The sequence below is a fragment of the Conger conger genome, chromosome 4 (genome assembly GCF_963514075.1).
Source record: "Conger conger chromosome 4, fConCon1.1, whole genome shotgun sequence".
Taxonomy (NCBI): Eukaryota; Metazoa; Chordata; class Actinopteri; order Anguilliformes; family Congridae; genus Conger; species Conger conger.
In genome coordinates this window covers 29,054,387-29,071,718 of record NC_083763.1, presented here as the reverse complement: position 1 = coordinate 29,071,718, position 17,332 = coordinate 29,054,387, and the positions used below count along the sequence as shown (strand labels likewise).

The following is a 17,332-nucleotide window of genomic DNA, read 5'->3' as shown; positions in this document are numbered from 1 at the left end:
AATAATGTGAAAACAGTATTTCATTCAGTATCAACTGGTGATTGTAGCTGTTAAAGAACTTCAACTTCAATGGAAGTCAACTACAAAAATACAAAAAGTTTCATACAGTTTGGGAAATCTTTAAAATCATTAAAATGTGAACACAGTTCATTACTCTACCAAACTCAAGTACTGTCTAGACAATATCACATGTTCTCATGTGACACATTTAAACATCACGGGCAGTCAGGGTTTGAGATAGCATTCAATGTCATAGTACTGAAATGCAGCTGATGAAGATCAAGTCTATTAATCTGACTGTAAGTGGATGTCTCATGAGTGTTCACCATATATAATTTAGTTTGACTTGCCAAGCATATCTTACCATCCTGTAATTGCAAATTACTCCCGGCAATGGACAAAACACCATTGAGGTTTGGAATCTTGTTTTCATCATCATAAAACACTCCATTTTCATAAACACGTTTTTCTTGCGTTTTCGTGCCATGCGGCATAATTCGGCCATCAATGCTCTCTAATTTCTGGTCATTGTAAGTCTGATTGTCTTGACCTTTGTCTTTACCTGGGCTTCTGCAAACATCAAATAAGGTTAGGAACACTGGGATAAAAGTGATGCCGTGGAACAGTCCTATTAGAATAACCAGGAACAGGATTTTGAAGAAGGTTCTGAAGATGTAGCTCTCAGATGCCGATAGCACCACCACCCCCACTATGGTAGAAACAGCCCCCTGCACTATGGGATAGCCCAGGGTGTAGAGTGCATTGATGGCCTTTTCATTGGCGGTGGGCTTGTTGCTTGAGACATAGGCATAAGAAATGTGCGCAGAGAAGTCCACTGAGAACCCAATGCAGACAACAAGAATGATCATGGATATGCTATCTAAATTAACACCCCATAAAGCCATGTAACCTGTGACGCCCACAATGATGGAGGCGATTGAGAATGTCACCCACAGAGAGCAGAGAGGGTTTGGAATGAGCAAGAGGGAGATCAGCAGCATGACTCCTGCAGTGACAACTATATTCTGGATGGTGTTGCTCACTATGACTTCATACTGGTCATAGTAGATAAATGCAGGGTGGTAAACCAGTAATGGAACTGGACAGTTGCTAGCTGTGTCTCTAAGCATATTCACCATATTCATTTCATCATCGGCAACGGTAATGTTTTCCGTCTGGATGAAGAAACGCGTGGCATAGATTGTTTGTTTGGTGAAGTTGACATCTTGCTTGAAATCAGATCTCTCAAGAAATGTGGGTAAATTTGTTTTGAACTCGGTTTCATCCTTTAAATTAATTTGGTTTGCAAATGCATAATCTTCATATGATTTCAGCCAAGATGTGCAGCCATTCTTCCTGACAAACTCTAGATTTTTAAAGTCTTTCATGCAAGCATCAAGTTCAGACCTATTGTTTTCATTCCAATACGGAAATTGATTCTTCACTATTATCATAACATTTGGACCATATCTAGCAAAGTACTCTTTATCATTTTCATAATACTTGGTAATATAGGAGCTGTCAGATACCAGATTTTTTAGATCAATGCCCTGCTGTATCTGGAAGCACCCATAAATACCGCCAGCCAAATACGCAGCATAGAGAAGAATAACCAATACTTTGGTCCAGGTCTTGGTCAGGAACGGCCCATAGTACATTTTAAAGAAGTTATTAATTGGCTGGATTTCTTCATATCCAGTCTGGTGATCATAAGCTCCTCCCACACAGCAGAGGTAGAACGCTTCGGAGTGGTCAGGTGGGCGTTCCTCTGGAACCTTCTTACAGATCAGCCAGTGCCTGTTGCTGTTTTCCCTTCTTCCGTTCAACGCCAGGATTGCCCCAAAGAACGTGATGCTGTAAATGTAACAGAATAGAATGGCAGAGCTGGTGTATAGACAGAAAGACCACACTGAGCGGAATGGCGTGATGAGGCCGATGTAGAAAGCCAAGACGTCCGTCAGGGTAGTGATGGTGATGGAGATAGCCGCTTCTTTGTAGGTGTCTGCCAAGCGGTCCTCGACCTTGGCATGAACGTTGGTCTGCTGCCAGCAGGCGATGAGAATGAACATGTCATCAACACCAATCCCTAAAAGACAAAGCACAGTTTTATCAGTGCTCTCGCGTTTTGTGCCAGACACAATAACATTGGGCATAATCAATATTGCTGCTAGCAATATGACAATTAGGAAATATTACAATATTACGATATCTACAATTTAGGTTTCAAGAATAGAAGTGGATATGCATTACATGTGTTACAGTTTTGTTTAGGGTATAAAATCTTGTGTACAATTGTAGAATTTGTTTGTTACAAAAGGAGACTTATTAGCACAGACTGTGCTGAAAGTAACACAAACTGTTGGACACATATTGAAACACCACTATCTCTGAACGTTTTCCATATTCTTAATCTATAGATTACATACTAATTCATAAGAACACATACCATAAAATATGTAGACCAGTTCATTAAAGATTAAATATATTACCGAGTATCAGGAAGGGAGAGTTGGCCACAGTCAAGGCAAAGGGTACACCTATGAGCAGCAACAATCCAAAGGAGGAAATCACCGCCAAGCCAGCAGAGAGCACTCCACAGGCAGCCACCCACACCTTGTTCCTGACACAGTCCAGCCTAAAACATGGGGGGTGAATGTAAATAAAATAAATGTACAAATTACAGACATTATGAAATGCTTTACCCCCAACGCTAGCTAAGACACTCATGGCTGTGAAATTCAAACTCTGTAACCACTAGCAGTGTTCTCCAGATTGAGTCAGCTAAACTGAGAATAGCCTTTTGGCTGTTTTAGACCAAAATAAGCATACCTTATGCATGATATTATTGAGAAGACAATGGCAAGAATATATGTGCCTGAAAATAAGGGGATAACTTCTTCAGCATTTTTTTCAATCTCCTCCTGTAGAGATCGAGATGTAAAAAAAAACACCTACAAAGACAAAAAAAAATAACAAGCACTGTTATATCATGTGAAATCGTTTGATATCCATAACAATATAGCATGAGTTAGGTAACCTTGGATGAAAAGAAAATTCTTGTTCCATTTACACTGTCAGACTCAACATTTAAGCAATGTGGCAAAATGGAGAGTGTGGCTCAGGCCCACCTCTGGCTTTGTGCTGCCATAGGCTATATTGCGATTGTGGGGGCATCGACTATCATGGATGCAACACTTTTTTTCCCTCTTTCCCCTTTGTTTGGTACTGCTCCAGACAGATGGCACCCTAGATAATTGTTAATATCGCCAGTGCCAGAACTGGCCCCGCTGTGGCCTATTGCAGACCATTTAAGTTTTCGTATTTTAAGCTTGATTCAGTCACATATCTCTTGGACTTACTACGTCTTTATATATAAATGTTCAGTTTATTTGCACATTTAAGACAAAAAAAGTTTCTGAATGTCAGCTTTTCATCCTTAACTATTTGTAAGTGCACCCCAAGGCAGAATCCTCTGCTAGTTCTCGACAGTGAATCCAGTGCTAGTTATTTGCACGGTCTGTGTTGCACAGCCAGGACTGCACATCTCAAGCTAAGTCAGTTTCACACATGGTACCCACAACATTGTTTTTATGTTATAATTATCTGGATTAGACTGTGTCAAGTCTGCTCACACATGACATGCCTGTTCAGCATAGATTAGGCAAGGCAGGATGTCTACCCTCCAAAGCAATTTAGAACAAATATTGCTGGTATGTTAGTTAATCTTCAAAATAGCCAGATATTTTGGCAGAGATGTAAATCTACCAACACAAAACAGTTGAAGAGTGATTTTAAGGTAATAGTAACATTTATTGTAATGTTTTTTGGCAATATGACTCAAGTATCCTTGATCCCAAATGGATTAGATAAATTGAAGCTTGTTTTATCAGCTAAAAATCAATACTTACACTGCCCATCAAAAGTTTTAGAACAGTGACACAATTTGTGTTGTTTTGGCTCTATACTCCAACACATTAGATTTGAAATGAAACAATATAGAATATGATGTTAAATTACAAAGTGTCAGCTTCATCCCCCTTTTAATAGGAGCAAGTAATTTGACAATTGTCTGCTCAGCTGTTTCTTGGCCAGCTGTGTTTTTTTCATATTTAATTTTTTTCATATGTGCATATTAGTTTATGCACAAGAAAGCTGGAGGAGTGCTCCATCAAAGTCTCTAAGCTTGCCGACTGCTGCTATGCTGCGTTGCACACACGCAAATTGTGAGGCATTCATAATGATTTCACTCAAAATTCTATTTTACTCAAAATGATCATGCATGAGGAGGGCACAAAGCTGTTCTTAAATATTTTTTAATGTTTTTGTATTTTCAAAAGTTTTTAGTTTTTTTGTTCATTTTTTTTCCAAAGGCATTTTAACATCTGATGGATTGTCTCTTGCTAAATTCAAATTATGCAAAGTTCAAATACGAATGTACAGTGTTATATACTGCACAGCAAACCACTGGAAATATTTGCACCACCCACAATATTGCTGTTGCTACTCACCTCCATATCATTGATCATCGATCTGCTGGAGAAGAATTTTATAAATTCATCAAGCCATAAATCAGCTCTTTTTCTGCCGTTTTTTTGTATGTAGTACAAAAGTCGAACAGCCACAATGCCGTCACCCTTATGAATTCCACCAAATTCTGAGATCAGATTCAGCCCAGGAACTTCCATTTCATTTGAAGACTTTGCACGGATTTCTTTGAATGTAAACCGCTCTCTTCCATCCACGACAGCAATATTGCTCACTTGTTTATCCAAACTGTTAATTCTCTCAAATGCCGCAGTCTCTAATTCTGCATCTGACAGTAAATTTGCCTTTAAAACTGCTATGAGAAAAGCATATGTGCCATCGTTATAGAGCCTCTGACTAGAAAACATTGTATCATTGTAAGGAAGGTTTTCTTTGACAAACTGTCTTTCGTACTTGGCAGGCCCATTCACTGGTGTATATTGCTCCTCAATGTCATTTGTCTCTCTCTCTTTTAGAAAGTAGAATCCTCCTCCTAAACCTATGGATAGAATCACAGGAATTATGAGAAACCAGAAGGGGTAAGTGCCCACAATGCGACCAAATTTCTCAAAAAACCTGGAAAGCGGTTTTTCAATGCAGTTTGTGTGGCAGCAAGCCATAGTGTCTACTAGGTTCAGAAGGTTGTTCACTGAAGCTGCAGCATCTGTTTTAAATTCACAGAAGTTCATCTTTTAAAGTGTAATGATCTGCATTTCCTTCTCAGAAGGAATTGTCTTGCAAAGTTATTGAGTAACTAAAGAGGAAAGGCATAATTCATAAACACCCATAAAAGGTATGTGGCCAGCTTGACATTTAATAAACCTTTTGTTTTATGGTGATAACATACAGTAACCTTATCCAGCAATATAAGATCCATTAAAGAGAGTCATATAATATAATCATAGTCATAGTCATAGTCATATAATTTACAAGTCCTATGTGAAGTTTGCCCCCTCATAACTAGGTCATTAAAACTACTGACAGGTGAAGTGAATAACATTGATCATCTCATTGCAATGGCACCTGTCAAGGGGTGGGATATATTAGGCAGCAAGTGAACAGTCCCTTCTTGAAGTTGATGTGTTGGAAGCAGGAAAAATGGGAAAGCATAAGGATCTGAGCGACTTTGACAAAGGCCAATTTGTGATGGCTATACCACTGGGTCAGAGCATCTTCAAAACGGCAGGTCTTCCCGGTATGCAGTGTAAGTACCTACCAAAAGTGGTCCAAGGAAGGACAGCCGGTGAACCGGTGACAGGGTCATGGGCGCCCAAGGCTCATTGATGCGCGTGGGCGAAGGCTATCCCGCCTGGTCCATTCCCACAGGAGAGCTACCATAGCACAAATTGCTGAAAAATATAAGGGTGGCTATCATAAAAAGTTGACAGAACACTTTTCTTAACACAAGCTTGAAAATGACATACTCAAAATGAACCCTTTTGACTACAAACACAATCCTGGTGTCGTCTGAAAGGTAACCCTTTGGGGGTTTTTTGCCAAGAGACAGAATTACTCTAAATAGCAAAAATGAACATTCTGCTATATCTAGGGAGTTTTCCAAAACAGTCATGGAAACTAAATGATTTTTATTTTTTTTTATCCTGAAAAAAAGCACAAATCCCACAGGCTGGGGAGGTATTCCAAATGGCTCTAAATTCCAAATGGCTAATTGTGGACACATTTTTATGATCGAGATCAAAGGCCTGGTTTGTGCTTTTAAGGAGAAGAAACCAAGCAATCTGGGAGACTGTAGCCAGAATCCCATGCACACAGTGCATGCAGCTTTTATTTACCGGAGACTGTACCCAGACTAGGCAGCACGGCTGGTGCAGTGGGTAGAATGAATGAATGAATGAATGAATGTACCCAGACTTCCAGGCACATAACGCATGTAGTTTTGTTACCAGATATGACTTTGATTTTAAGACTGGTAATACTTTTATTTATGTTTAATTTCAAATGTAACAGAATGTGGTTAACTAAGTGACCTGCTTGGTAAAATAAATTTAACCCTTCAAGGGTTATAAACCCTTCAAGTTGGTCTAGGGAGGATCCAAATTACGCTTAATGTATGATGGCGTATTGCACCCGTAGACTTCTGTCAGTAAATCAATTGCCTCCGCTTGTCAGTTCATTCATGTCGAGAACAGTTATAGCTAATGTTGGTCTTCTTGAGTCGTGAGCCATCGGCCACACCTAAAGTTAGCTATTCCTGTGACCTCTGTAATGACTGCAGGTATCTCGCCAGCTCATAAGACATGCACATAACGGTCAATGTGACATGTAGCGGGCCAGCAGAGGACTGTTCAGAGAGCCTGTTACGGTACGGGATTCCTTTTGCGATCAAGTCTAAATTATAAATAAGAAATCTACCAAAGTTAAATAACTAATCAAAATTATTGTTAAAATGGAGTCAGATAGAAGGAAGGTGGATTCATTGGCCCTATTTGGGAGATTCTTGGTCAGCTCGGACCAGTATAAAGCGGAAGGCAGAGTGGTACTACTGTCTTTGTAACTTTATTGGCTGATCTAGTCTCTCCACGTAGCCATAAGCCATAGTCATTAACATTTAATCCTAAAACAGCAACACCAGAAGGACAAGCACGCAGATACCTTCACCCTCGCTAAATTCCGTCGTTGGGTTAGCATGGCTTACATTGTTTAGACTTATTGGTCTTCTGCTGCTGTAGCTGTGTATCAGTGGAGGCTCCTCCATAGAGGTGGAGGAGGCCTGGCCTCCCCAATAATTTGAGAGAAGAGAGAGATTAAAAAAAACAATAAATATATTTATTTTATTTATTTATTTTCACAAAAAACATATTTTTTATTTTTTATATTCATATTATTTTAGTTTTGTTCATAAATCTAAATTTTCCCATGGCTAAAACCCAATATTGCAATTGTAAAGCAACAGGCCAGATTTCCCTATCAGTTTGTATTAAGGGAGGCCAGGCCTCCCCTAGGAAATGAGATTCTCATAGAAGTCAATGTAATGCATTTTTTTTCATGCCAATATGTGATTGGCCAGATCACTGAAAATGGGTGGGCAACGGAGGCCTGGCCTCACCATGCATTGTGTCCAGGGCTGAAAGATTGACATATTGTTCGTCCAATCACATGCTACTGGTTCATTTGGAATCAACTATCCTTTCCTTTCCTATTCAACACAGAAGCCATTTTGAGAATTCGCTAGTCACTTCAGTCAAACAAACACTCGCCATAGTGGCTACGAGTGTCCTATCAACTTGTGCTTTTCAGGAAATTTAGAGAACACGCCTGGCTATCATCCCTGGAGTTTATAGCTCATTTGGCCAAACACTTTTGCTTAAAACTACCTCGGAGATTCTAGCGCAATTTGAGATATTGGGCTGGAGATATGCAGATTCCAGATACTAGGGAGTGAGAATGACATTCAATAGGTCATGTTAGACACCATTTGGGATTTATTGAACAGTTTTATTTTTAATGTAGTCCATTTCGTTTTATTACAAGTCAATTTAATAATCTTCCATATCAAATTACCGAATTGTTGCTCTGTGAGGAAATTCACTCTAAATACGAATAGAGTGCTGCCCTCTAGTGGATAACGTTAACGTTAGATAAAGCCAACTGGAACCATACTTTTACATATTTTATATTAAATATATTGAATAAAACTACATATGATAAAGAAAGTGTTATCTTATCTTTTTTATATGCTAAACTTGATTAAATTGGTGATTACATGTTGAAGCTGTAGAAGAATGAAAAATGTAAGCTAAACAAAATTGTTTTTAACTACATAATTAAAATTCCTGCCTTTTACACATGTTCACTTGGCATTTATATTACATCCAAATGTCATTTCTCAGCTTAATTATCAGGCAGGCTCATAGACTTACAGCAATGTCATTTCTTCAGGAAGGCACAAGGCTAAGCTCTGCACAATGAATTTCATCAGCCAGAACTTTCTGACTGTAGCTTACACTCCAAATAGTATGCCTTTGGCCAGCACAAAGACAGATAAGAGAACAGGGAACATTCCATCGCGAGTGAAGTGAGCAAGCAGAAAAAAATGGCCTCCTCAATTCTGGAAGTCACCAGCCTCCACTGCTGTGTATCCACTTAGAGGTTTGGGGGCATACCACTGTTGTAATGTGTGGTTATTTGCATTACTACAGTTTCCTTAAGGAGGTGAAAAAATGCTATGTTGTTTTATGCAAGCATAACAAACTATACACCATTGGAAACTAATGTAATGTCATTAGCTAAAATGCTTCAGTACCATATCCTTTGCCAACAGTTTGATGTGCGGAAATAAAACCATAATGAATGCATATTTAGATTTAAAGGCTTAAAGAGTTCAACGTTTTATTTTAAATTTCGGAAGATCAGTATCTAATGATACTACGTTAATTAAGATTAACACTTGAAATGTTATTGTAATTTCTGTAGCCAATCATACAATGGAAGCTAACATTTCCATGCCACATTTCCAATTATCATTTTGCATGCAAACTCAACACATGAAACAAAAGACCACATGTGATTCGATTTAAGGAAGTGGTCTTTATTTGATTTAAAAAAGATTCATCACCATCATATTTGTTATTTATAGTTCCATTTATCATTCATCATAAAAAATGATAAATAAAATGTCAAAAGCCATGCCCGTTGATACAGATCCATGTTTTTCTTTGTAGTTTACATGTAGTTTCTTTGTAGTTTTCCCAAAGTTCACTATCAAAGGAAAAGGTATACAATTCAAGTTTTATCGTATCTAATATTATAAAATAGGGTCATAAAATTTTGTGTCTGCTTGAATTAAACTAGTTTATTATGATAGAGAAAAAAGGTTGTGAAATTTAAATAGGAGGATCAGCCCTTTTGAACTGTAAGTATCGTCGTGTTTATCAAATTCCAGGAGACTCCCACACCTACCAGGAAATGTGAGATGCCTGTAAACAGAGAGTGTGTAAAGGAGGAAGTACAGTGTTTTTGCTTGTTTGCGCATTTTGCCACAAAATGTGTTCGTTTGGGGTTTGAGTGATGAGCTCTCTCTGAGCTTTATTGGCATGATGTACATTCATACAAATTGGGGAAAAAGGTAGGTCAAATGTACAATATATAGGTCACTATGCAGAGAATATTGAATGAAATGTTATAATATTCAGTGAAGGTTAGAATGTTGTATGAACTTTGGTAAAACAATAAGTTGAAATATGAGAATCAATATCTGAAATGTACATGCTTAATGAAACTTTGACCATGGAATGTTTGTTGATGCCAGACAGATCTCAGAAACTGCTGATCTCTTGGGATTTTCAGGCACAACAGTTTGCAGAGAATGGTGTGAAAAATCTAAACATCCAGTGAGCAGCAGTTCTGCGGGCAAAAAACGCCTTGTTTTCTCACTTTTCTCACTCACTGCAGAAGGGCCAGACTGGTCAAAGCTGACAGGAAGGTGACAGTAAGGCAAATAAGCACACATTACAAGAGTGGTATGCAGAAGAGCATCTCTGAACACACAACACATCATACTGTTAGCATGTAAAACACAATTGTTCATATCTACCCACAGCAGTAGATCCCCCAAAAAGATCCCTTTTGAAATACATACTGTCTACTCACTTGAACGGCACCCTCGCACAGTAAAATCGTCAATAACTTTCCCAGCAGCCTTTGCCTATCAGAAAATAACAACATATGCTACTGCTTCTTGCTTTTCTTTGAAAGCAGTAGCCTATCACAGATAATTAATTAGTAGTGTTTGGGATATATTCTCTGCACTATTTGTCTGCTGTAAAGGGGCAGTGCACATCTGGCCCAGTTTGAATATGGGCCAAACATTGCAGGGGAAAGATTTACTTTCTTTCAGATATTGGGGGGGACACGTCCCCCATGGCTCCCTGTGTAAATGATGTCTATGCATCAATTGGAAATTGGGGGGAATGGGTTCAAACCTGATATCACCTTTTTGACGGCTACTTTACATTATATTTACATTAACATTTGCCCCGACTCACATTCAACTCATTGGACTGTGCTGTGTATATAATGTATACAGTATATTACTCACTAGAATTATATAAATAATATCGGAAAAGGTTTCAGTGTCAATAAAATGACATTCCCATGGCCTCAATAATTTTCATGATAAATGTGCGATAAGGATCAAATTAAGACTGACAACCTCTAATATCATGTTTCCAGGTCCAGACAAAAGGCATGACAAAAAGGCATGCACACTGATGGAAATGCACGAGACTCATAACACCTTTCATAATAAGAACACATCTATTTTCCTGAGGCGAAGGCAGACTTTCCATTAAGCCTCAGGCCAACTAATGGAAACAGGCTGGCGAGCGCAATTACTTCTGCCCCGCCAACCGTAATGCCCTCCATGTCTCCGAGAACAGCTGGCTCCCAGCTCCCCTCAAACTCCTGCTCAACACATTCACCTGACAAAGAGCCTGGTTAATCACAATGCAGCACTCACACATGCATGCGCATAGGCACACACACGCGCACACACACACACACACACACACACGCGCACAGACACACACACACACACACACACACGTGCACACACACACATGCACACACACATACAGTGGGCTCAAGAATTATTGATTATTGTTACCCTTGATAAATATGCACAAAAATTACTGTAAACTAACAAATAATAATTATTGACATAAACTTTATTTTCCAACATGTGTAAAGTAATGTGCTGCTATTAATTATGCAAAAACTATTTTTAAAATAAAAATAGGTTTCACAATTATTGGCACCCCCGGTTTAATACTTTGTGCAAAGATGACAGCCATTAATCTCTTATCCTCAATAATTTCTGAAATTTGTGATTAGAGAGCACATTTGAAGGGATTCCTCCATGCATAACTTTTCAGAATCATCCTTGGGTTTGCATTCATGGACCCCTCTCTTCACTTCAAACTACAGGTTTTTGATGGGATTTAAGTCTGGAGACTGAGATGGCCATTGCAGAACATGGATTAACCATTTCTGTGTGGATTTTGATGTTTCGAGTCATTGTCCTGCTGGACAACCATCTAAAACCAAGTGTCAGCTTCTTAGCATAGACCAGATTTTCTGTCAGACTGTGTTGACAGCAAGGTTTGATGAAAAGACAGTGCTCGTCAATATAGGACTATTGCTCCCATCATTGTGCTGCATCTGTGCAATTCTGCCACCTCAGTGGAATGCTCCCAGAACTGTTGAGTTGAAATAGTACTGTATAAACCATGGGTTTTCCACAGACAGTGTATGGTGTTTAGATAGTCTTTAGATAGCTAATGTTGTGGGAAATAGTTTGGTGTCATTGGTGGAGTAGTACACTGGTTGCTGAATAAATATCTTGAAATACCATTTAGAAATAAACCACAGATAATGCAAGTTGTCTGTGAGTCCAGTTCTGCTACAAAGGTTAACCAGGATTGTTAGACATAGAGATAACATCAGCAGGACCATTGTTGTTACCGCTGTCTTGTGACTACTTATTTGATTCTTAGTTTTTCCTGTAAACCCTGGGTATATAGAGGGAAATGTGGAATGGTTCGAGGAGACTCACGAATACGACCTACATCACACATTGTTGAATAAATTGTATTCATTTTAACCTGCATCCTCTTGACTTGCACCACTGCACACATGGCAGTTTAGAGTCCTAACAGACAAAGACAACATAGGATACCTGCCCCCAATAGTCACTCGCTTATACACTAGTGCTGCCACAAGATACATAAGTGTATCAGTGTAGGCTATACAGGCCATTGGCACATCCGTGTCTACATGTATAGATAGCAATCATATAGAGCCACACTATTGGCGGACATTTGCAGTTCCTTTTGTTTAACTGTTAGAACAGAGGAGCAGTTGAACTTATCTTTTGGAGTCAGATGAACAAGAAAACATTTAATTAACCCTGTTCCAGTAGCCTGGTAAGACTACACACGTTTCCTTCACCTCTCAGATACCGCTTTTTGGTGTATTTGGGGGGTTACTACAATCTAGTTCCTTAAATATAAAGACAGGTGATGACAGGTTCATCAAGGCTACTCTCACTAGTCAGTTTAGATGTGAAATCGATAGGACACAATATATTTTACAATGAAAAAAAAAATATATATATATATATATATATATATTATATACAGTACTGTGCAAAAGTCTTAGGCACCTGTATAACATTCTGTACAGATAAGATTATTTCAAAAATAATTCAATGAAAGGTCCTAAATAAACGTATAATACATTTTACATTACATTTTAGTAATTTAGTAAAACTTTAGTAAAAAGTGAATCAAATCAATATTTTTTGTGACCACCATTAAAACTGCATCACTTCTCTGAGATAGCCAACACTGTCCTGCAGTTCTATAAGACAATCAGCAGGGAGGTTGTTCCAAGCACGTTGGAAAACTTGCCACAGTTCTTCTGCATACTTTGGTTGGCTCATTGCTTCTGATCTCAGACAGCCTTGATCAAGTTTTTATGTAAAAAGTACATTGCTAACAGTAATATGTTACTTTTTTTAATTAAATACAAAAATGTGTTCTTTTATACTAACTCACACAAAAAAATAAACATATATATGATAAAGTCTAGGGTGCCTAAAGCTTCTGCACAGTACTGTACCTTGACACCTTGAAAAATATTTTTTAAAAATCGATTTGTTTCGTTTATAAATGTCTTAATATGTATCATGTGGATTTGTGGTTTTCCCCAAATAGGACTCTGAACATGGCACTGTTACCACTTGCATGCTGGAATTTGCACTGTACATTCATCCTGCCCTCCTCCCCCAATCTGCAGCCAAGGCAGAGACACCTGAGGTCTCAGACCAGCACCCCAGGCTGCAGTCTCTGACAAGACAAATGGATCCCCTAAGATGGGAACTGAACATCTTTTCCTTCACTATTACCTAAGGCAGTGGATGTGTGTGTGTGTTCGTGTGTGTGTGAATGGATCTTCAAATAGCACCCCAGTTTTGGCAGCCAGGCATGTTTCATTGGTTGTTGCTAGAAGGCTCACTCACTCCACCTGCCGAGTTGGCAAATTCAGAAATGTCACCTCTCACTCTTCAAAACTTGCATTGACAGTGTTTGAGAGGTGGGGTGCTGTGTGTAGGGAATAATTTAGCAAAGAAATGTATTCTATTCCGAGATTTTTTTTTTTATTGGCCATCTTAATACCCATGTTGTACTAATAAATTATACCTATGAATGCCGATTATTTCTCTACAACAGGGATACTCAATCCTCCCCTACAAATCAACCATGAGAGTCTTTGCTAAGAACCTTGATTAGTAGAGTCAGGTGCGTAACTGCATGGTTGGAACAAAAGTCTGCACCGACACCAGCCCTTTCTGTAAAAGATTGAGTTTCCCTGCTCTACAATACAATGTAAAACAAAAAAGCGGACTTGCATGTATTATCATTTGGCTCCTCAAAAAAAAAACGAAATGAAGGAATGTGAACAAGAGAACTCGCACCTGGTCTTCAGCCTGTGCTTATAACTTTCTGCTGTACGTGGTCCTGTTTTAGCAAATGCAGCCATAAGCAACCTGGGAGCTCTCAGTATCTCTCACAGTAGTGGAGGCAGCACCTGGATCTAAATGACCTCATTTGGCATCCAGAGAGAGGTACTCGCCTCTTTCGCTGGTGCAAACTGACAATTTAAATGTGCTGCTTCTCAGGGAGAGATTGGATGTTCGGGTGCAGTGTGATGTTCAGACAGATAAGCTGAATGCTGGGAGCCATTTTGTAAGATGAAAAGGGTGGCATGCACAGTCTCACTTAATTGGTGAAATGGACATGCAGAGAACAGATCGATTAGTTCAGCAATTTGCCCATAAATACACCTTACTTCTCAAACTGTTTTTAGAGTTTTAGATTCAGTATGCAGGAATGTTGCATATGCTGGTACATAAATATAACTTTTTTTATATTAATTTTTATTTAATATTAATTAATTTTTTCTATGCATGCAGGTAATGTCTGCTACACTGAAAAAGATTAATATATTAATTCATGGCTGTTGATCCAACTAAAATATAGTGACTTTTGTAAGTTGTAAGTAAATGTCAATTAATTCACCTAATCGATCCATCCCAATAAAAGCCAATCTGCTCCTGCACGTGAAATGGCTTAGACACAGAAATTGTCAAACGCTCACGAGATCTGCCCCTGTCTCCTGTAAGGCTGTAAAGCCATGGGAATATAGGTTGTGATTAGATAGGAAAGCACCACCACCTCTATTTCCCACCAGGAAGTCAGTATCTGTGAACATTGCTCTTCACTTCAACTGACAGCCCTGCTTGCGCCACACTGAAGGAACAGCATGTCCTAATTCTGACACTCTATTAGGATTCAGTGTAGAGCACATTGCTAGCAGATATTAGCCAAGTGAGGAAAGCAGCTTGTCATATGACCATTTTTAATCTGTCATAAAATACAGATGTCTGCCTGCTTGTAAAATACAGATTTCTACAGATGTATGCATGTACTGCATATTATCTCAAGAATATATTACTAGGGTTTTAAGAAACTGGCCTGTTGTGATCATAATGTGTTCTTAAGTTCTTATTTAAAAGTGAAACAGTTACTGGATAAGAGTGAAAATATTCTAAACATTTCCATCTATTTCTATGTGGGAATTAAATTGGTGGAGTTCAATTTATTACCAGACTCTGAGCTATTGGTTCCAGATCATTTATGACATCAAGAGGGACTGAAATAATAGCCAATAAATGCTTTTGTCATTGCATATGTCCTCCCAGTTAAATTTTTTACATTTTTATAGAGATAGTTGTAGTGAGAGCTATTTGGCTCATGGTGATACAATGGATAACATTACATTACATTATAGTCATTTAGCAGACGCTTTTATCCAGAGCGATGTAAAATAAAGTGAAAGGGAAAAGGTTTCTAGAGCAGCGCTACTCAACTCCATGTCCTGCAGGCCACAGTGTCTGCAGGCATTTGCTTCAACTATGCCCTGCTCAACCTGATTTCACTAATTAGCTTGCTATATGAACCAAGCAGGTAAAATAGTTCGTGAAATCAGGTGGTGTAGCGCACGGTAGGAGCAAATACCTGCAGACCCTGTGGCACACAGAACATGGAGTTGAGTAGCACTGCCCTAGAGGGACACTGTTGTCAATGTTTATCATAATAATGACTGACCATGTTTGTTTCATAATATTTTCAAGGGGAAAGTCCTGCACAGTATGCCTTGTGATTTTGGGATTAAATGTGAACCCTCTACACAGACCTTTTTACCCCAATTTGGCATGCATACTATTTACAATCTACTTCCAAGTCTGCAGAGGGTAGCTATGGCGCTAATACGTTTAGCCACATACTTCATACTGTCTTTTCCTGGGCCTATTAAAAACACTTTTTTTTGCAAACGATGCACAGCAGCTGAAAATGGAAAACACAGCCTGCATGAACAACCTGTTCTCCTGGTGGTTAATAAACTTCAGAGCATTGGTATGAGGCTCGCACACTGCACGCTCCCATGCTCCTCCAGCTCTGCCTGCCAATTACTGGAGGAGGAACCTCACTGAGATCAATTAATTAGCCAGGTTTTAATGTCACAAGGAGAAATCAGTCCCCATTGCTTTAATAGCTACTTTGCCATTCTTTGAACTGCAGCCAAGGGGAAAGTTCTGGAATCTGAATAAAATCTGAGTATTTATAAGTGATGTGTTTTACTATGATCAGAATAGAGGCATAACACTGAAAGCAGATTTTTCAATTCCTTGTCAGACACAAAGTGTCTTATGTTTTCACACATGGCGGTACTGTACATCATAGACCTGCATCACAGACCTTCTTCAAAATGGACTTAAATAAAATCTCATGAGAGAAATCTGTCTGAAATTCCTTCCAACGTATTTATTTCTGTTAGAATTTCAATAAAACATCGCAATTTATTAGGGGCTAGTTTTAATTCCCCATGAACCTGTAACTCAACACTTTACATGCGCTATTCTACAGGCTAACTAAGGCATATTTTCATGCTTGTGGAATTTAACAATATCAAAGACAAACTGAACAGCATACTATCAATGAAAACTATTACTGAAACTTAGACCTGGGTTGAGCAGGTGGGTGGCAAAAGGGTGAAATGTGGACCTGTCTGACCGGAAAATTGCAATAAGCTACACTGAATTGGTCACTCTTAACTGACACACCCTGAGCATCGGCTCTCCTCCCACTTCGACGTAGCACAAGCCCCGAAATTACCAGATACATCTGGATAATCCGGAAAATGCTAAATCAAAGCCAGCATGCAACACAGCACATGCTGGCCAGAAAATATTCCCCAAAATGTTGCCTTTGTGATGAATTGCCATAAATAATAAAATGTTAAGTAACCTAATTTAAAACAGAATATCAATCGCTGAGTCAATTTCCAGTGCTATACATCCATCCATCCATCCATTATCTGAACCCGCTTATCCTGATCAGGGTCGCAGGGGGGCTGGAGCCTATCCCAGCATACATTGGGCGAAAGGCAGGAATACACCCTGGACAGGTCGCCAGTCTATCGCAGGGCACACACACCATTCACTCACACACTCATACCTACGGGCAATTTAGACTCTCCAATCAGCCTAACGTGCATGTCTTTGGACTGTGGGAGGAAACCGGAGTACCCGGAGGAAACCCACGCAGACACGGGGAGAACATGCAAACTCCGCACAGAGAGGCCCCGGCCGACGGGGATTCGAACCCAGGACCTCCTTGCTGTGAGGCGGCAGTGCTACCCACTGCACCATCCGTGCCGCCCAGTG

At 39.2% G+C, this 17,332-nt stretch overlaps 1 protein-coding gene across 1 annotated transcript; it reads right to left on the bottom strand.

Moving 5' to 3' along the window:
• Positions 1 to 215: 215 nt before the first annotated feature.
• Positions 216 to 5,144, bottom strand: LOC133126582 (patched domain-containing protein 3-like). Its single transcript, XM_061238925.1, has 5 exons — positions 4,761 to 5,144; positions 4,509 to 4,634; positions 2,830 to 2,951; positions 2,490 to 2,635; positions 216 to 2,086 (listed from the first exon to the last, which is right to left on the bottom strand). The coding sequence occupies exons 1-5, from the start codon at positions 5,142 to 5,144 to the stop codon at positions 216 to 218; spliced, it is 2,649 nt and encodes an 882-aa protein (XP_061094909.1).
• Positions 5,145 to 17,332: the final 12,188 nt, after the last annotated feature.

Coding starts and splice junctions, on each gene's coding strand:
- LOC133126582 (XM_061238925.1), bottom strand. CDS start 5,144: ATGGCTTGCTGCCACACAAACTGCATTGAAAAACCGCTTTCCAGGTTT. Junction 2,952..4,508: donor CGATGATCAATGATATGGAG/GTGAGTAGCAAC, acceptor TTGTCTTTGTAG/GTGTTTTTTTTTACATCTCG. Junction 2,636..2,829: donor TCAATAATATCATGCATAAG/GTATGCTTATTT, acceptor CCCATGTTTTAG/GCTGGACTGTGTCAGGAACA.